The 22,036-nt window shown below is 32.9% G+C and overlaps 1 protein-coding gene across 1 annotated transcript in view; it reads left to right on the top strand.

Annotated features, from left to right (window-relative positions):
- Positions 1-22,036, top strand: part of LOC129232480 (protein arginine N-methyltransferase 1-like) — a 59,822-nt gene that overhangs the window by 7,681 nt on the left and 30,105 nt on the right. Inside the window, exons 3-5 of the mRNA XM_054866626.1 lie at positions 8,087-8,284; positions 10,025-10,180; positions 15,750-15,813. Of these exons, the coding sequence (XP_054722601.1) occupies positions 8,087-8,284; positions 10,025-10,180; positions 15,750-15,813 (418 nt within the window). The remainder of the gene's footprint in view (positions 1-8,086; positions 8,285-10,024; positions 10,181-15,749; positions 15,814-22,036) is intronic.

Here is a 22,036-nt window from a genome sequence, read left to right as displayed (position 1 = left end):
ATTTTTCGCCAGTCAGTTTTCAAGTGAAAACGGAAAATGCATTCCTCATTTTCACCATTCTGCCTTTTTAACTCGTACAAAATGGCTGCTGAAAAGTTTTTGAATGTGGGGAGCTACTAGTTGAAGATAAGAATTTTTAAATTTTTAGGTGAAAAAACAAGTTGAAATTGTTGTTCATTTCAAAATCTCTTCCGTGCACTTCCGATAATTATAAAATTTCAAATCTAGTAAAATATTGAAGACTGCTTTATTAATCGTAATTCAAAGTGGTCTCATAGTACATATATAAATGCATATAGCGTACGTGTGTGTAATTGTGGGAGTTTCAAGTGTAATTTTTTTAAAACCTTGATAACTCAAAAACTTGATATCTCGATTTTTTTTTCTGTCCCGAGAGATTTGAGATATCGAGGTTGTACTGTATTATTTAGTGCTACTAACTTTTTTTTTTCCTGATTATTTTCTAATATTAAAATGAGTTAGTATTAGTAGGGTTATTGTAATATGTCATCAAGTTGAAGAAAAATTGAAAAGCGACAAATACAGTAACTTTCATTCAACGTACTAAAAATATATGTTAACCAATTATTTAACGCTGAAATTTGTTTACGACTCGGTTGCCGATGCTGAATACCTATTGAACAGGGTTCGTATGCTCCTTCAAAACTCCTCCAATACTTCTTCACTTAGGACATTTTTTGAAAGGCCCTTCAAACTCCTTCATTTTGGTTTTAACTTCTTCAAAACTCCTTCTTTTAAAATTCACCACCCCCCAAGCAGAATACTTGACAATGTTCTGTAACGTAAAATCATTTGAAAAAAATGGTTCTGCAAGTACTTCAAGCATTGATACACAAGCAACAAACGTTACCTTTTCCACAAATCGAGAGCCCGTAGTCAAAATCGTTTCATACAGAACATTTTTTTTTTTTTAACATTACTTGTTGGTATGCATTTCTGTAGAACCTAAACCGATTGAAATTCTCCAAAAATATTTTATATGCTTTCTAAAATGCTGAAGAATCAGAATCTTTTCAGATTTAAAACACGAAATTTCTGCAGATACAAGTATCTTTCAACTCAAGATAGAATTTTGCACAAATTCTGCGGATTTCTATTAAGTTCAAAGTAAATTTTAAGTTCCTGCAGAAGACTTATCGATATACAACATTTTTCGTTTTTTTTCTAATTTAAAGAAATTTGCAGAATTTGTGCAAAATTTTATCTTGAGTTAGAAGATATTTGTAGGAAATCTGCAGTTTCTGCAGAAATTTCACAGAAATCTCTAGAATTTTGGCAGAAAATTTGTCTGCGTTTTCGTCTCACATTTGAACAGAATTGTTCTGCAGCTCGGTCATCTGTTCTGCGACGTACGTCGCAAATTTAGCAGTATTCTGCTTTGGGGTTCACCACTACATAATCTTCCTCTATGACAGTAACTTAAAATACTTGGATCAACCACTAACGTTCGTCACAAAGGCGATTTTAATGTACTTTCGTGCATTTATTTTTTTCATAACGATGTGACTTACAAATTGACTCTTATAGTTAAGTCATAAAAGTTGAAGGTTAGAAGACTAAAACATTTCATAAGTGAAGTAAAACTTGCTGCTGATTGACTATTTTTTCATGTTTTATAAGTTTTATCATCATTGTTTTTCCCTCCTCCACACTCTCAGCAGCAAAAGTCAGGTTGTGTAATTATTATTTAAATATTTAAAACTACATAAGTAGATGTACTACATTAAGTGATTGTGTTAAAAAAACAATCGTTTAGTTAATTGTAGTTAGAGACGTACCGAGTAGCACTTTGGCCGAGTACTCGGCCTTTCACTACTCTGCCGAGTTATTAAGTACCAATTATGTTTTAACAGGGTTCGTACGCCCTTGAAAAACCTTGAAAAGTGCTTGAAAAAAAAAGTTCATTTTCAAGTGCTTGAAAACCTTGAAAAAGTTTTAAAAACCTTGAAAAAGTTTCTTAGTGCTTAAATTCTGTCAAAAATCAACGAATTGTGCTTAGAAGTTTTAAAAAAGTATTTTACCAATGCAATTTTCTGAACATGTGTTCAGTATGCAACATCGCGAAAAATTGCTTCCGTGTTTGGGATTTCAATCCTTTTGCATCTTGTAAATATTTTGATGTTTTTTACAACCGAAAGATATTTTGACATATGGTACCTTAGATTAGTTTATTTTTTGTTTGATTTCATTAATTAACAAAGAAATTAATTTGGAAACCATGACAACATTGAACTTACTAGGGTTTCGCGGAAAATTGCTCTTGTGTTTGAAATTTCAATCTTTTTGCATCCTGCAAAGATTTAAATATTTTGGCTAATCAAATGTTAGTTTTGCATATGCTACCTTAGATTAGTATATTCTTTGTTTAATTTTAATAAAAAACAAATAAATTTATTTCATGGGAAACATGCCACGTCGAACGAACTCAGACTTTGCGAAAAATTGCTTCTCGTGTTTGAAATTTCAATCTTTTTGCATCTTGCAAATATTTAAATATATTCACTAATCGGATGTTATTTTCATATTTGCTACCGTAGATTAGTATATTTTATGTTTAATTTCAGTAAAATATAAGTTTATTTTATGGGAAACATGACAACATTAAACTTAATTCGCGAAAATTTGCTTCCCTTGTTTGAGATTTCAATCCGTTTGCATTTTGTAAATATTTTTATATTTTTGGCAATTAGTAGTTATTTTCACACTGCTACATCAGATTAGCTTATTTTATTTTTTATTTTAATAACTAAAGAGTTAAAGAATTTATTACCTTGGTCTTGTTTAATTATTTGCTTATTTATTTTTGCAATTTTGAATGATTATCTTTACCTAATTTTTGGTCATAACAGATTTTTTTTTTAAAAAAATTTAAATTTCAGCAGTTGAACACCTAACAAATTAACTTAAAGTTTGTATTTTAAAAACATAAAGTTGATTTATATAATTTTATTTATAAGTACATCATTTTTTTTATGTCTGCTAAAATAAATAAGGTGTATAACAGGGGTGGTTGTGTTATGATTATTCACTTGAAATCCAGTAGTGTTCGTTTTTATCCTTTTACCACCCTATATCTCCAATTTTCCCCTTTTCCTCAAATGTTCAAAATTACTGCTTTATTAAGGTTGTGGGTACTTGGAGCTTACTGAAAGAGGCTTTAATCAGCAAAGGGGTAGATAGCTTAAGGAGGGTCATTCATCTTCATTTGGATCTAATAAATTGACCAGTACCAGCCTAGCTAGGCCCAGTGCCTGTTGCTGGTTATCAACAGGCACTGGGCATGGTGTTTCTATGCAGAATATTTTGACTTAATAAACTATTTTATGAATTGTATGCATAGCAAAAGCTATTGTTGTACATATGTATATTCAAGTAATAGGGGTCTTAGTTTTAAAAATTATCCCCCCCCCCTTGCCCCATTTTGGTCTTTGAAACTTTCAGGTAATTTTTTATGAACTCACAAATCACAATTACACCTGAATATTATTGCCTTTCTAAATTTAAATTCTAATTTCAACAATAACCCGATTTTTCCCAAAATAAAACTACTTTTGTCATAATATATGTCAACTTCTTATGAATCTTTTCAATTTCGAAATATGGCTCTATAAATCTGAACTTGCACATTTATTGTCTATTGCAAGTTAATCAATGAAAGCTGAATAGGCTCAAGTTTGCATTCAGAGTATTGATCACTGCTTAAGCTGCTTTTGTATATTTTGAGGTGTAGAGACTGTACTGTGGACTTTTATAAACTTTTCTTACTTCCTATTTTTTAAATTTACTCGAGGACAGTTGAAATGCCTTATTGGCTGAACAGCTAATAAATACATATGAATAATTGATTTGCATACTTATAAATGATTTGCAAACCTAATGTTTTTAGAATTTAATAGTGCAAACTGAAATAACTTTCTGGGTAGTGTTTTTGACCTAACCGCCCTTATATTGTAATAAACCACTGTATAGATATTGGAAATAAATGTTGAAACCGGGGAGGGGGGGGGGTGACTTCAAAAACTCCTCTCTGGCAATGCCATTGAACTTGGGTATTTTAGTTTCTTCCCATAAAAGTTAAAAGCACTTATGAAAGGTTTTTTTTTTAAGTATTAATTTGCTGATTATAGAAAACATACAAACCTCTGACTGCTGCAACCTTTGAAAAACCTCAAAATTAAACCTCTTGGTATCTGCTTCTCTTTATGACCAAACTTTTCAAACATTTTCTGAAAAACTTTCAACGCAGTAGATCTTTCATCAAAGCGTCTCTCGTTGTAGAAAAAGCAATTTTGTTTTCCTATACTTTTTTGTATTATTGCCTTATTTCTATGTGTTTGTAGTAAATGAAATCTGCATACAATATTTTTAGTACAAATTTATGATATTGCCTTGAAAACAAAATTTTTTACCTTGAAAAGTACTTGAAAAGTGCTTGAATTTTTTTCTGCCTAAAGGGTATGAACCCTGTTTAAGAAGAACCACCAACACACATGTGATGAATTTTGAACTTATTGAATAGTAGTATAGACCTCCTTGTCCATATAACAGTTTTTAAAACTAAATTCCTGCTGAAATTTAACTACGCATTATTTAAAAAATTTTGTTTATGTCAAAAATTTTACAAATAGGTTATTTTTTAAAGTAAAAATAAACACATAAATAAAAGGTATAAATAATCAAGTTGGAATTAAAACAAATTATACCAATCTATTATAGTTCTAGTCCGCCAAACATAAATAATTTTTAAAAGCAAATGTGCAGGAACACTGCACACACGTGTTTCTGCGTTACAAGGAACGTCTTTATCAGCGCATAAAATGTGAGCTAAAGAATGTAAAGACATTCGACAGAAGAATCCGACTTTTGGCGGATGCCTTTAAATCCACGAGCTCACATTTTGTGCATTGAAAAAGGAATTCCTTGTAATTCCAAAACACGTGTCTGCACTGTGCTTTTAACATTGTTTCATTTCCATTTATTTTTTAAGCAAAGGTATTTTTATATTTCTTATAACTAATTTTTGTTTGTAGCAAAAATCCATTTTTAATATAAAAATTCCATATTTTCTACACTTACTTTTTTTGCACAATTTGTAATAAATAAGTTTTATTAACTTTGGGGACATTAAAATAAAGACAAATTCCATTGAAGCATTACAAACTTCATTATTCTCAAAATTTAAATTTGACTTGTAAATAATTGCAGAAAATTACATATGCTTGCGCTTTTTTATAAATTTTAATATCTGTCTTGGACAATATTCAATTTTTTGCAACTACTCGGTATTGGCCGAGTATCTGATCAAAATTAGACCGAGTACTCGGCAATTTGGCCGAGTACCGAGTAGTTACCGAGTACTCGGTACGTCTCTAATTGTAGTTATGATATTGAAAAGGGTCATCCACTAGTGATGTCATGCCTTGAGGGAGAGACAGGTTCATGAAATTGTGACAAGGGGAAGAGAGATGGTGACAAATAGGAACATCACACAGTTATTATAACAATTTGTTTATAAAAGATATGACAAGAGGAGTAAGGTGAAGTATGACACTTTGTGACGAAGGGGGTCAAAAACACGTTGAGAGAAGTGCGACTTCGTTTAAGGACCGCCCGTTAGTACTCCTCCAAAATCTCAAATTTACTCCTTCGAAACTCCTCCAAAACTCCTTCATTTTATTTCTGGAAATGAGTATGAACCCTGTTCAAGTATTTGGCGTCCATATAGGGGAGCAAGAGGGGCTCTCAAGCCCCCTTTAGAAACTAGCCCTTTGTTGCTTTTAGTGTTTTTTCTTTGCAAAAATGTAAAAACATTTCTCCTCCAGCCATAATTGAATAAGTTACAGGGTTGCCACGCCACAGGGGAACCTGAAGAAACAGGGAAAACACAGGGAATTCAAAAATCAACAAAAAAAAAAAAAAAAAAAAAAACGAAAATCCAGGGAATTTCAAAAATTTCCTCAAAAACCTGGAAAATACAGGGAATTTTTTTTCCTTCTTAAATTAAAGTTACAAAAATCAATTCCCAAATATATAAACTGCCAAAAATTAAATAAATAGTAATAATTATAATGAGAATATTAATAAAGTTCAGAAATAAAGTAAAATGAAAAATGGTAATTTTGCTTGAAAGTTTTTTTAAAAGTAAATATTAAAATATTTATCATAAAAATAGAATCTTGAATTTCACGATAATTTCGAGTGTATGAAATTAGTCGTCAATAATCATTGTTCTGGGTCACTTATACACTTTTAGGTCCATGACTAAGAGAAATTTTTTTTTTTGGAATAAAAAATGCTATTATTTCAGTTATTATGAATTCTTATTTATTTTCCCTTATTTATTTAGAAATTTATGTTTCGTTTTTTTCCCCTGTGGTGAAATTATCAAGATATTAATGTTCTTTTCCAAATAATCAGTGCTCGCTCATTTGTAAAGTTTTATTTTCATACAGGGAAAACACAGGGAATTTTTTTTCCAAAATTGAGTGGCAACCCTGAGTTATTAAAAATGTCAAATTTTAATAGCTCTAATTTGTACTGAAATCTGTTTCCATGGGTGAAAATGTCTGATCCCCCCTGGCCCCCTCCTCTTAAAATTTTGCATATGGGCGCCCATGTTTGTGGTCTGCCAAATGCGCAGAATACCAAATACCAACCGAATATTCGATGAATACTTAAAATACACCTCCAGCTCAGTTATTCCATCCGAGGACTGCAGTTTTGTGCTTTTTAGCACTCATCAGCCCGGAATAGGAATCACATGAGTTGGAGGTGAAAAACCTCTTAAGGGAGCCAAGAGAGCCAAACAAACTGGTAGCTAAAGCAGAATTAGCACACCAGATGAGTGACCGCAGCAATGGTGCGGTTCAACTCAAAGATTGATGGCAAAGCTAAGCAGGGTTGGCAAAAACCCGGGTTTTTTTAAAAAAGCCCATGGACCCAGGGTTTTTTGGGTTTTTTTGAATAAAACCCAAAAAAAACCCAACTAAAGTTGGGTTTTTTAAAAGAAATGTGGGTTTTTTGTCTTTTTTATGGAAAATGTGGGGTACTTGTAGCATATTGTAGCGTAAGTATATGGACAAAGTGTAAAAATTGTCTTCGGGTAAAAAAAGCTGGAAAACTAGTTTAAATTCAGCGTTTTCTGAAGAAAAGTATAAAAGACGAAAAAACCCAAGAATGGTGAAGTTTCAGATTTTTTAATTTTCATTATTATCAACAGTTAAGGCAAAGTTACTTCTCGAGTGATAAAATCGATTGTTCGTTTTTAATTAATACAATTTTTTTTTTTTTTTTTTTGCATTTTATTTTATTGTATTTCAATTTGTTATGCAAAACTACTGTAAAACCTCTAGTAGTTAAAATCCCTTTTTACTGAATTCCAGCTTAATCAAGACATTTCTTTGAATTTTATGTTGCCTGTTTTTCTATTTCTGTGTATAGAGTAAGAAATATTAAACTTTTCCGTAAGATAATGAAAATACTGTACCTGTTCTGTTTTCTGTCGACAGTTTGAAAAATCTGTTTATTTCTAAAAAATATAACTTGTGTTTATTCGAGATTTGTGACCTGTTGGTTAGCAGAAAATAATTCACATGAAAGCCTTTTAACTACATTAGTTTCCTCCGTACAATCTACAAATATTGAGAAAATCAAACGTGACAGGACTTGGTCAACATAATTTGAGTTATTTATTGACCAGTTAAAGAAAAAAGTTAAATACATTTATTTAAAATCTTTGAAGTATTTCTTTAATGCCGTTAAGAGTTGAGAAATACTATTAAAGTTCAAAATTCATTTTTTATGTTCATTGTCTGTGGTGAAAAACAAGTAAAAAACAAGTTTTTAATTGTGAAAGTATTTAAATTAATTAACTTTTAAAAACTTCTCAGAAAATTTAAAAAAACCCAAAAGTGGGTTAAATAATGGGTTTTTTTAAATGGGTTTTTTCAAAAAAACCCATTGGGTCCAACCCAATTGGGTCCAATTCGGCCAACCCTGAAGCTAAGGTATTTTGTAGTAAGTTATTCGATGAATCTCTAATGGATGTAAATATTTTTTTCACCAGGTATCAACTAGTGAGGTGCCGGCATGTCCCGTCACCAATGGAACCATTGAAAATGGGGAATCGCCCTGTTTCGATTCCCATGGCAAATATTGCTTTCGGTGCCAGAAGGAAATGGATGGTCTGACGACCTACCGTCCAGAAGAAATGACTTCAAAAGATTACTATTTCGACTCTTATGCCCACTTTGGAATTCATGAGGTATTGCGGGTCATTTTGTTATATCTAACAGAAAAACTTTGTTCAATTAACAAGCTTGCGTTCTACGAGCAACTACCGGTAGCGACCGAATAGTTGATCACGTGCTCCAATCAAAAGCTTAGAATGATAACCGGTGTGGTAACCGGTTGATCATAGAACGCTGCGGTTAGTAACCGGTTACTTACCGGTCGACCGGTGAGGTTCGTCGAACGCAAGGATAATTGTCGTTTCAGAGGCTAATATTTTATGTTTAATGCACAATTTTAAAGTATATTTTTGTATGCATTGGTTTTAGCATTTCGTTTAAAATCAATGTGTTAAGAATGATTATAATAAAAACTAGGTTAAGCCTTAAGAATTAAAAGCAAGCCTTCAATTGTAATCCAAAATATTCATACAGTGAAGCACCGTTTATATGTTTTTGAAGGGACTGTATGAAAAAAATGTACAAATGAAAAAACGTATAATTGGTATAGGTTTATGTGTATTAGACTCTGTAGGAGGGACCAATTTGAAAAACGTATAATTGATAAAAACGTATAAAAGGGAAACGTATAAGAGGTGCTTCACTGTAATTGAAAAAAATATTTGTTTAAAAAGTTTTATGAACAATTTTTAATGCATTCTGTAACTGTAACACATGTAGGTGCATCTGATATTTTATTTTATTTTTTTACTATTTATAGTTTTTACAGTCTTGAAATTTCTTTTATAACTTAAATGGGGAAACAAAACTAATGATAAATGTATTTTTAAATCATTATTATTAAATTAAATTCTTATGTGTTTTGTCATTAAAAACTTTCCTATTGTTCAGCTACCTCCAAATATTGTTAAATCATGCTAAAATTTTCCCTAAATTTATTTTTCAAAAAAAGGAACCAAATTAAAGGGTGAGAATATCATATTTTGAAATTTTCATCCTTCAAAAGAAAAAAAAAACTCTTATTACTCATTGAATTATATATTCTTTTTTATATCAAGTTATAAGTGATCTTGATAACATAGTTTTTTTTTTCTCCCCCAGGATTTATTGCATTTTGAAACATTTGTTTCAGGTACAAACTAAATGTCATAGCTAGATTGATGAACACAAATTCTAAAAATTGCCATCTTGCTTTCAGAAGAATTTAATAAATATTAGAAATTAAGTCAAATTTTCAAAAATGCATTTTTTTTCCTGTTGTTCAACACCTTTGAGCACCATAATCCCGAAAAAAAAGAGGAACTTCCACTTTTCAATTTAATATGTTTTGGAGGCTTTGGAAAAAAAAATCTAATTTTTGCAGAAACTGTTGAAATGAGTAGACCCGAAATTCAATTTTTAATCAAGTGGCCAGAATACAGTTTTAGTTCAGTTATATAGCCACATTTAAATTTTTAGAATAGTGCAGAAAGGTAATGTGTGATGGAAAATAGTGGCCTATGAGACGTGTTGCAATGTTTCATTATAAAGAAAAAACATTTTAAAATGTTTTTATAATAGTGTTTTCCCTTCCTATTCATGATTGTACAATAACACTTAGTTTTCTAATTCTTACCCATTAATTTATATAATTTTCTGAAGAGTTGAGAAAAGCACATTTAAAAAATATTTAAAATTGTTTCTTCCTCCTATTTGTGATTGTAGAATGGATTAGAAACTGATAAGGCTTTGTTTTCTAATTCTTACCCATAATTTGCACAAGTTTCTGAAGAGTTAAGTATTGTGTAAACATAATTTTTTTCCCCCCCATCTAGGAAATGTTGAAGGATGAAGTGAGAACGTTGACGTATCGGAATGCCATGTATCATAACAAGCATTTATTCCGTGGAAAGGTTGTCTTGGATATTGGATGTGGAACTGGCATACTGTGCATGTTTGCAGCTAAAGCTGGTGCTTCCAAAGTCATTGGAGTAAGCTTTTGCCTTATATTTTATCAACTGTTCCAAATAATTTGAGTAAGAATGGCCAAAAAATTAATTATGGTCATATGTATCCACAATAGTCTAGTCAGCGTGAAACATACATGCCAACTTTTTCGCAGGAGACTTCCATTTTTTGCCCATTTCTCCCGGCTTTATCTCCAAGTATTGATTTCTCCCTTTTTTCATCAGATTTTTTATTTCATCATTATTTGACAGTGATTTATTGAGGTTTTCATTTGTAAAACACAGGGTTCATACGGGTCATGGAAATCCTGGAAAGTCATGAAAAGAAAATAAGCAAATTTCAGACCTGGAGAAGTCATGGAAAATTGAAATTTTCAATCTAAGTCATGGGAATTTATTTTCAGTCATGGGAAAAAGTAACAGTAGCTAAAAAGAGGATTAGAAATCTTGAGTGATTTAGTATTGTGCACCATGAAAGCTATTTAAACTGGAAAATTTAACGATCTCAAAAAACATTGCATCCAAGTTCGTTTCCATCACTCCTAAATCTTTATTTTAAAATTTATCAGAGTTTATCTCAATTTGTTGAAGGTTTTTGACAATCTTTAGTCATGCGATAAAACAGAAATAGGGGAATTCTAATGCTCAAAAACAGTAGTGCCCAATTTATGGCCCCGCAAAACTAATCCATGCTACCCACTTGTATGTTCAGTGTCATTATTCAAACATGTTCCGGAATTTCGGAACCTATTAATTTATATGCATTTGAAAATGTACAAATAAGTAAACAAGAACATTTAAATCAAAAGATTTATTTACAATGAAATGTTTTTATTTATTTATTTTTTAATAAATATTTGGCTTAGAAACTTTAATTTACTAAAGAATGGTTTTATTTGGAAGAACCAAAATAAAATTGTGAAGTTGACACTAAAAGGCAACTTTTTAAGCAAATTTATTGAAACTTAGTAATGATTCGTTCAACCTTTTCCCCAATCATTATCATTCTGCCTGTTTATAAAAAAATAGTCGACATTTAAGCATCATTCACTGTAGTTTTACTTAACTTAAACTTATATGATGAAAACAGGTAAGAATTATTCAGTTTTTTTTAGGTGTGCACTGATATTTTTTCAATGAGGTAGTGGCATTCAACATAGAAGTTTTGCTAATGCTCATATCCAAAAAAAAAAAGGCAAGTTTGATGTTAAATAGTATTATTCTCTTCATTTAACAAGGTCATGAAAATTTTCATGAAGTCATAAAAAAGTCCTGGAAAAGTCATGGAATTTTTTCATCCAAATAGAGTATGAACCCTGAAAACAGCATACTTGCCAACTCTGCTGTTTTTAACGGGAGACTCCCTTTTTTGCTACCATCTCCCGATTTCCCATTTTTTACGATTTTCTCCTGTTTTTGTAGTTTTTTCAGTCAATCATCAAAAAGTTTCTTTCTTCTCAATCAATGGACCCCCCCCCCCCCCCCCGGTGTCATCCATTTGGAGGATGTCACCCAAAGTGGAATTGCAAATTTTCGAAAAATTTTAAGCTAAAATGCATTTTTAAGACTACAAGGTTTGGAACTTTTTCGGTGGGAACCCCCAGACCCCCTTACTCCCACCCCACATCATGGATTGAAAATTATACTCAGGATTAGGTTCATATTGTCAAAACTTAGACCTAGTAGTGACTTCTTCTTAAAACCAAAAAACTGAAAGTCGTTATTTTCCCCTGTGTTTGAGATATGTTTGAAAGAATTAAGGGGCCATCAATTTTGTACAACCCCTTATTTTTTTAGACCTGTCAACGGCTCTGTTCGAATGCGTCTCAGGCAAGTTTTGTAGGAAGCTTTCCAAGTTTTTGTTTGTCTTTTGTACACTAACCCACTTAAAATTTTGTAATAAAACACATGTTCTGAAAATTGTATGAATTTTATGTTGTTATAGAACGTTTAAAACTTTTTTTTTTTGCATTTGTAGTGCTGGGGGGTTGACACCACAAATTACTGCCCCAGGCGTCACCCATGCTAGGCAGGGTACTAGGTAGGGTATTATGTATAAAGTACTCCCCCCCCCACACACACCCTTTGGAAAACTTTGATATGTTGTACCTAAAGTTATCTAATCATTTCCGATGAGACCTTAAAATTTTCTGAGAGTCCTTTAAAAAGTCCACTTTTAAAAATGAGCATGAACCCTGTAAAAGAAAAATTGTTTTTCTAATCGTGATTAAAGTGCACAGCCATAGCTTCTCTACCTTTCCAAGACCCGATGGCACCAGTGTTCTGTACACTACAGTGTATTCAGTAAGTTACCGCCCTATAGCCAGGGCTAAGGCAGAAATACGTGAAATACACCGCCAGCTCAGTCATTTCCAGCCGAGGACTGCAGTTTCGTGCTTATTAGCACTCATCAGCCCGGCATAGGAAAGTGACTGAGCTGGAGATGGAAAACCTCTTAAGGAAGCCAAGAGTGCCAAACAAACTGGTAGCCAATATAGAATTAGCGCAAACCAGACGAGTGACCGAAACAATGGTTCGGTTCAACTCGAATTTTGAAGGCAAGGCAGGTATATTCAGTAAGTTACCGCCCTATAGCCAGGGCTAAGGCAGAAATACGTGAAATACACCTTACTGAATATACCTGCCTTGCCTTCAAAATTCGAGTTGAACCGAACCATTGTTTCGGTCACTCGTCTGGTTTGCGCTAATTCTATATTGGCTACCAGTTTGTTTGGCACTCTTGGCTTCCTTAAGAGGTTTTCCATCTCCAGCTCAGTCACTTTCCTATGCCGGGCTGATGAGTGCTAATAAGCACGAAACTGCAGTCCTCGGCTGGAAATGACTGAGCTGGCGGTGTATTTCACGTATTTCTGCCTTAGCCCTGGCTATAGGGCGGTAACTTACTGAATATACTTGCCTTGCCTTCAAAATTTGAGTTGAACCGAACCATTGTTTCTTTCACTCGTCTGGTTTGCGCTAATTCTATATTGGCTACCAGTTTGTTTGGCACTCTTGGCTTCCTTAAGAGGTTTTCCATCTCCAGCTCCGTCACTTTCCTATGCCGGGCTGATGAGTGCTAATAAGCACGAAACTGCAGTCCTCGGCTGGAAATGACTGAGCTGGCGGTGTATTTCACTACAGTGTATTTTGTATTTGTATGCACGTGTGGGAAAAGGCTAAAGTCAACTTCTGCGCATTGCGTGAGGTTGGGCAGCAATCTTTTAGCATCTGTTTCTGGTTTGTCCCTTTTCTGATTATTTCCTGAATTGTACACTGTACAATACCTATTGAGCTCAAATTCAAAGATATTTTCGGCATCCCATATTTTTAGCTCCCCCCCCCCCTCCCCCGAAAAATCGGGTTATTAGAGTGTTTTTTAATTATTAATTAATGAACACCAGACCTGCCAACTCTCCCGTTTTTCACTCCATCCTCCCGGTTGTACGTTTGAGTATCCATTTCACCCGTTTTTTTACTCTTTTCGGGTTTTTTTTCTTTTTTTTAAAATTAAACTTAATTTTTTTCCTTAAAATAGTTACTCACAGCCCTAACAGATGGCGTGACTAGCAGAGCAAACCTGCACTGCTCAGTGAGCTTACGTTCGACGAGCACGACCGGTTAGTTAATCACGTGACAGCTAATGATCACGTGCTCCAATCAACTGCTTAGAATGGTACGGATGCGGTAACCGGTTGATCACAGAACGCTGAGGTTAGTAGCCGGTTACTTACCGGTCGACTGGTGAGGTTCGTCGAACGCAAGGTGAGCGGCAAACATTCGATGAGTGCGTTCGGAGTGTCGACCGAAATGCTTCCGGCGATGGTGTTTTGGTTTACTCCACGTTCGTACTTCCACTTCTATCTCACGCATGCGCCGTTGCTGTTTACGCGGTATCGTTCAGTTTCAGACGCATGCTAACTGCGCTGCGTGTTTTCATCTTGTTCCTTGATCTACCGCGTGCGTTGTAGTTTAACATTCATCTATAGCGATGTCTGAAAAAATGAAATATCTACAAACATAAGAGCTATTATACGAGTGAATTCTCTTTCATGAAAAAATCAAATAAATACTTGTTATAACAGTGTTTTTTACTTATTATAGCATCGTTTAAAATCTCCCTTTTTCTCCCTTAAAGCTTTGACTGGATCTCCCGTTTTTTCTTTTCATAAGGTTGGCAAGTCTGGAACACACTATAAGTTTGATAAAGCCTCTGTCATTTGCATACTATTTTACAAGGAATGTTTAAGAACTGACATGTTATTAAATTTTTCCTAAATTAGTGTATTTTAAACTAAAAATGCTTGATGACGTTGCTTGATTTTTTTTTTCATTTAATAAGGTTGGCAAGTATGTATGAAAGGATCTTAAGTATATGATTTAATGGTCAAAAAAAAACACCTATATGATGGGGTGGGGGGGAGCTAAAGAATGACTAAGTACCAATAAAACTGCGATCTGATAAGAAACACCAATGTCAAGTCATTTAGAAAGGAACCCTTAAAAAACTTAAATGCATAGAGAATTGCATTTTTTGGAAAAAATTATGTTGGTGTTCTTGAAAGATGCTATTCTGAGAATTGTTCCTGGAATAGTTATTGGCAATATAAGACAAACCTGTCCATTACTTGTTGGGTGCTCATAAGTGGTAGTTTACCCTATTTGAAATCAAAATGGGTTATGGTTTTTACAATCGAAAGGCTATTTTCTTATTCATGCTTCCTGGAGTGAAACTTCGACTTCTCCAATGTACTTACAAGCCTGTATTTACCAACTTGTTGATTTGGCTGCATATGCTCTCAAACTGTACTTACATTGCATAATATCAAATTTTGTAAAATTTGGGAGTTAAATAGATACATTCTGTATCACTTATGCAATATCATGAGTACCCCTTACACCTGCAAAATTTGGAGTTAAAAAAAAAAAAAACTTGAATATAAAAATTGTGGTAGATTACCACTCTATTTTAACTTCTAAAACTTGAGTGTAGATAATCCTTTTATACTTTGGAAAAATCATAAATGAAATACCTTAAATTCAGTTTAAAGACTAATCACTATTCTGCTAACATTATTAGTTTTCTATTTTATTTAAAGCATCTATTGTCATTGAAGTGCACTATCTTTCCCCATCTTTGAGAAGAATTGGTATTTTCTTTTTCAAAAAGTTTAATAATCGTCTCTAAAATTCAAGTATCACAGGTGAAAATTGCCACCTGTCATACTATAATCCAGTAGACATCGTTAATTGTTGGCCACTTTTTCGTTTCTCCATTCTCCTAAAATTAGTCTTACCAGTAAAACAGATCAGTTACTGGATCCAGTTCAGCCTTGTCAAAATGGTAGTAAAACCCCTCCTAACGGACACCCCTCTTATGCGGACAATTTTTAATTCCCCAGTTCCAATGCAAATAACATTATTAAACCCATGTCCTGTGAACACCTCTATTGCGGACAAAAAAAAAAAATTGTCCCGTTAGTGTTCGCGTTATAGGGATTTTACTGTAGTTTCCAATTAATGAGGTTCTGCCATACTTGTTGCTAGAAAAGTACAAAGTATTGCATATGCTGATTTATTTGTTTTTCTTTTTTAGATTGAATGTTCTGGAATTGTAGAACATGCAGAGAAAATAACAAGAGAAAATCATCTAGATGATAGTAATTATATTTTTGCTCTTTTTTGTTAACATTGAATTGTGACTAATAATAGCATTTTAAGATAAATTGTACGTCTACGTCAGGGTGTCTCAGAAAAAACCAACTTTCAAAAGTTGAAAGTCGCACTCTCCAAAAAGTTTCCTATGGTGGACATTAAATCACTTTGGTAAAATTTTATAAATCTATGAAAATATTTTGAGGTCCCCCCAAAGGCGTTGAATTTTGCCAAAATGTCTCGAATTTAGCAAAATTTCACTAGAACAAGGGTTTACGCCCCCCTAACCTCCCCTACATCATTTTAAAATGTAACCATTTATACATATACTTAATGCCTTAGTTGCAATCAATTTTTTTTTTTTTTAAAAGGGCACCTACTATTTTAACCGTAACCATAACACTGTTAACTAATAGAGCCTTTTTTTTTTCTCTTTGGATTCTATGCCGAGGACATCAACTGCTGGAGATAAAATAAAGGATATATGACTGTTTAAATTTCTGAATAACATATATCAGTACTAGGAAAAATGATTATGTGTGGCTCATTTAATCTGGAAATTAGAAAATTTTTTCATTTTAGTAGAGGAGTAGTTAAGCGGAAATGTTTGTAATGAGTAAGGGGGTAGATCACTTTAAAAGGGTCATTAATCTTCATTGGGGACTAATTAGCTGACTATGATCAGCCTAGCTGGGTCCAGAACCTGTTGCTGTTCCAGTTTAAAAAAAATATCTCCTATATGAAACAATTTTGATTTTTGGCACCCGATTTGTGGAAAACGCCGAAGTACTAGCGGCACAACAATTTTGGTCAAATGATTTTACGTAGCAGAACATCGTAAAGTATCCTGCTTTGGGGTAGACCACTGTTAATCTTGAACCCTGTCTCCCTTCCTTGTTGCATTGGGGGTCAAAAATAGACTTGTTAATTAAAAAAATGATACCTTATAATTCCCTTAAAGAGTCGGAAACTAATTTAAGTAGAATTTAATAGTACTTGATACTTACTCTACCTGTGTGTGTTTTAGAATTTCAAATATGTAACAAAATTTAATAATCTGAAAGATTTGTATAAAATTCGACAAAATGGTGACAGATACGTATACAAATACTGATCTTTTTTTCCTTTGAAGAGCCACAGATACCAACACTAGTTGAAGTGATGATTCAAATTATTAGTTAGAGAGTAATTTAGAGTTAGTAAATATAATTGCATACTGACTTCCTAGCAGTCTTACTTTTGCTTGTGTTTTTAAGACTAAATTTATTTTGTAGTTAGCAAATCATAAATAAATGTACTAGCCAAAATCTGATTGGGTAATGCTGGCACTCTGATGTCACTAACAATGAAACTTGTACCATAACATGCAAAACAGTATTATTTCATTGTTGGAGTACCTAAATTTGTGTTTTTTTTTAAATATTTTGATACTGGTTTTCAGCAATGTTTGAATGCAAGGACGTACTTTTTTGTTTTTTAAAAGGCTGAACTAGATTCAGTAACTAAACTGTTGCTTGTTGTATTATTAGTCTGTGAGTCAGGCATTGAGAAGAGAACTTGACGGAAAACACTCTACCCAACTGTGGGAAGCAAATAATTGTGTGATAAAAAGTACCTAACATTTTCTTAAGTTAATTTTACATTCTATCTGAAAAGAAAGGAAATCTAATGTGTTAGCATTTTAAAAACTGGTTTTAAAAGTTTTCATTGTACAGTAGAGCAAAGAAAATATAATGTTGAAAGTTACAAAACATTTTGTAAACTCTCAAACGATATTGAATCTTTGCTTTCCAATTCTGTTAACTAAGCAACAATACGGCAATATTTTAAGACCCTTGTGCAAATAAAATGTACCTCATGTTTGACGACTGTATTTGGAAATAATTAAAACAAAAATAAACAAAATAATTCATTTCGTTTTTCGAGTATTTAAACTTCAAAATCTTTCATTTTTTTAGTGTGTATGCCGGTTTATGGAATTAAATGTCCTTTGAAGGAATGAATAAGCGCGTGCACTATTGTGCATGGTACTAAGATTTTTGAAATGTAAGGTGCATAGCATTGTCTCGAATTTATGTCATCAGTGTTAGGAAATTGTTTACACAGTGGCCGCCGCTTTATGAATGAGTTGATTTGAACAGTTTTAATTCCATTCAATACAGATGGATTTTATTCTGATTTTGACAATATGATTCATTGGGGCAATTGATTTCAGTAACCACTGATTTAATTAACTGGCGTTGACTGTATTATATAATATTGCACACTTGCTAAAATTCCATTGAATGTTTGGCGTAAAAAAAATGTTCCATGATGTTTTGTTATCCCTGTCTTACGATTTGTGATGAAAAAAAAGTCTGAGAACATTGGTTTAAAAATGTGTGCTTTATTTTTTCTGAATTAAATTTATTTATTTATTTTATTTTATTTATTTTTTTTTTGTTTACAAACTCAGTTCATGATGATTAGCACAGACCTGTCCTGATTTTCTGATGCGAGCATTTTTCTGAGCAACTGAGATTTTAGTGTGTGGATCCACCCTTTCTTTTCTCATACACAGGAGTTTTAAATATTTCTGCACGCAATTAGAACCCAGCATGCTGCTTATTTGTGTGTTGGGTGTCGGAAACGTGCTACAAGAAAGTAGTCTGTAGATAGGTAAAGGTAACAAATTTTTTGTTTCCGAATCTGCAGGAACAACATTTTTTTAGGGTTTTCCAAGAATATTCAAACATAAAAAGAAACTAATGAACATTAAGGTGGTTCAAAAATACATATGTAAAAAAAATTTCTCCTAGATAACAGGACACCCCTCAATATTTTGAGACTTGTGGATAGTAATATACTGGATGAATTTTAGCTTCCTATTTCAACTGAAAGAGGGTGCTCAACCCCCTCCCCAAACTTCATCAGTATGGGGAGGGGGGTTAAAAAAATACATTGAACTGAAAAAAACAATGCTACATATTATAATATGCACTAGTAATGTGCATATAGTACTTTCCAATAAAATAATTATTTACAGAAAAACAGCTGGGGAAATTAAATGTTTCTCAATTTGTGGTATTTTCTGTGCTACGGCTAATGTTAAATTGAGGGGTCATTGAGCACCCTCGTAAAATTTGAGTCAGAAGCTAAAACTTTTACAGCATAATATTAAAAGTAAGTATAAAAAATAGGGGGTGTCCTGTGGAGTCTAGTTGAGAAAAAGTTTTTTTGAACCACCCTAATGAGCCTATTGCTTCTGGGCAACTGTCCTGGTAATTACCAGACCAGCTAACAGAAAAGGGATATTACAAACCTGGTAAATTTCTACTGAATATCTGGTATCCTGTCTTATCAAATTCACATTAGTTTTATCCGTACTTTGAAATTGAGTGTTCTGTGATGTTTTCTTATTCCTGTCTGATGACTTGTGATGAAAATAATGTCCGAGAGCACACAAGTTCATAAAAGTGTGCTTTTATTTTTCTGAATTAAATTTTTTTGTTTACAAACTCAGTTCATGATGATTAGCACAGACCTGTCCTGATTTTCTGATGTAAGCATTTTTCCGAGCAACTGAGATTTTAGTGTGTAGATCCAACCTTTCTTTTTATACACATGAGTTTTAAATATTTTTGCAATAATTAGAACCCAGCATGCTGCTTATTATTTGTGTGTTGGGTGTTGAAAAGGTGCTACAAGAAAGTAATCTGTAGATAGTAGAGGTAACAAATTTTCCATTGTATTTTGATTTATTCTGTTTACAAACTCAGTTCATGATGATTAGCACAGACCTGTCCTGATTTTCTGATGCAAGCATTGTTCTGAGCAACTGAGATTTTAATGTGTAGGTTCACCTTTTCTTCTCTCCTAAACTAAAATTTTTAGTAATTTTACACAGAATTAGAGCCCAGCATGCTGTATATTGTTTGCGTGCTGGGTGTCGGAAACTATGCTGCAATGTAGTTTGTAGTGAATATAGGCAACAAGTTTTGTTTCCAAATCTGTAAGCACAAGCCTTCAAATAGGTCCTTCTGAGTTTCTCCTAAGTATGGTTAAAGTTAATGTTTAATGACTATGAACAGCATACTTACTGCCTCTAGTCTATAGGCTTAATGTTAAGACATCCTGTCTGGTAGCTATATTACCCCATGTAAATGATCCTCACTAATGGGAAATCACTTAATATGAAATATATTGTTTATAAAATCAGTTGCTTGATAAAATCAAATCTCTTCAAAACTAGGTGGTGAGTACTATCTTTAAAATGAGTCAGAGGCACTTTTTGCTCTCTAACCACCTTCATCCCTGTACATCTGATCCCCATAAATATAAAGGTCAAGATTCAGAAAATTTCTAAGTGGCCAGCGGCCACTAGACACAAAAAAAAAAAACTTGGTGGTCACCACTGTCGCCGAGTGTTGAAGTACAAAATAGGAGGAGTTTTTACTACTTTCATGAAAAAACAAATAAATAGAACTTTACAGAATTACATTTTAAAGGCTATAAACATGGATTTTTTTTCTCTTCAAAATCTATACTAATATTATAAAGCTAGAGGGTGGATTTTTGTGTGTTTATTTGTTCAAGGTAATCTCCAGAACCACTGCACCTATTTGAAAAATTCCTTCACTATATGAAAGGTGCTTTCTTCCTGAGTGACATAGGCTATAATTCGAAACAATCCGATAAATAGTTCTTTTTCTATTCCAATTTAAGCCCAAATATTGCATAAATTCCCGAATATTGGAGTGAAAAATTACTTGCACATATTTATGTTACGTGTCCTTGGAAAGGGTAGAATTTTCCCCGTTCTACACAATTTGTTTCAATGCTCTAACTTAATTACGGCGGGAGTAATTTGCGTTTTTAGCTTGAACTTTTTTTAGGCTTAGCTGAAATTTAGGCACTACCTTCTTCATTAAATCTATCAATAAAAAGTGAAGGATTTGTCCCACAGTTTTCTTTTTGACACCATTGGAAAAAGTTTGCATTTAATTTCTTAAACTTATTTTATTTCGTGTTCCCATGGTTACACTTTTAAAATCCATCTTTTGCATTTTAATTTCTTAAAAGTATTTTAATATCTGTCGTCATTGTTTGGAAGGGTAATTTTGCATGGTGTTTTTTTTTTCTTTTATTTAAGCCTGATTGGTGAATATATGTCACTTGACACAATTTTTATCCTCAAGGTAGACCGGGCAATGCAGCTCTTAATATACAAAGATTTGAAAGCTACTGTTAATGTGATTTCATACTTTTTTGTTTGTTTGTTGAAACATTTATTATTGCCAAAGGAAAAACAGCTGCTTCACTCGCAAAAGGGCTGGGTTCTGGTAGCGTGGTTGCTTGGCGCGTTAGGCGCTGAGCAGTTCAGTCTAGGATTATTGTTTTAAAGCAACCGTAAATGTAATTCATTGTTTTGGCGATTTGTTTTGAAAGAAAAGAAACTTTTGATTTGTTTTTATCCGAGTGAAATGTACGACATTTTCTCTTTTCTGACAATTTTTGAATGTTCCACTGGATGTTTTTTTTTCGTTAGACAGATGGATTATGATAGCTTGGTTGCTGGGCGAGTTTGGCGATAAACAATAGAGTTTCGGAACTATTTTTACAATTGAAAAGTATTATTTGATGTTTTTTTTTTTTTGTTTTGTTTATTTGGCGAACTGTTTTAAATTGGAGTAAAAACCGCTTCACTTGCTAAATAGAGTTTTAAAGCAAATGTAAATCTAATTTAATGATTTGACGAAAAGTTTTAAATTCCAAAGAAACTTTAGTAGGTTTTTTTTTATAAGGTGTGTGCGCATTTTATACAAAGAAAAATGACCATTTCACACCAGAAGGGAAGGGGGCGTCAATTTTTTTTTATTCAATAGACTTCCATTGAATTTTTAGCACGGGCATCGCTGTGCGGGTACTGCTAGTAAATAAATAAATCAATGAAGAGTTGGCAAAAAACTGTATTTGGATGAAATTTACAAAAAATACAATTTTGCTGATAAAATTTCACTTTTCCAGAAAATAACTAATTTAAAAAAAAATAATAATAATTTCAGGCCCGTTTTTATGTTCTTTTCAGTAGTTTGCACTGAGATATGCATCCAATTTTGTTTTTGCAAACTAGGCAATTAGTCTTGTCTGCTTCCATCTTGTGAATGACCAAACATGGCGACTATGCGAAACATTAAGGATATGAAAGTAATTTTAATAATTAAAAACCCTCAAAAAACAATAATTTAG

This window comes from Uloborus diversus, unplaced genomic scaffold, assembly GCF_026930045.1.
Source record: "Uloborus diversus isolate 005 unplaced genomic scaffold, Udiv.v.3.1 scaffold_12, whole genome shotgun sequence".
Classification (NCBI taxonomy): Eukaryota; Metazoa; Arthropoda; class Arachnida; order Araneae; family Uloboridae; genus Uloborus; species Uloborus diversus.
The sequence above is the reverse complement of the archived record's forward strand: the minus strand, read 5'-3'. Positions and strand labels throughout refer to the sequence as shown.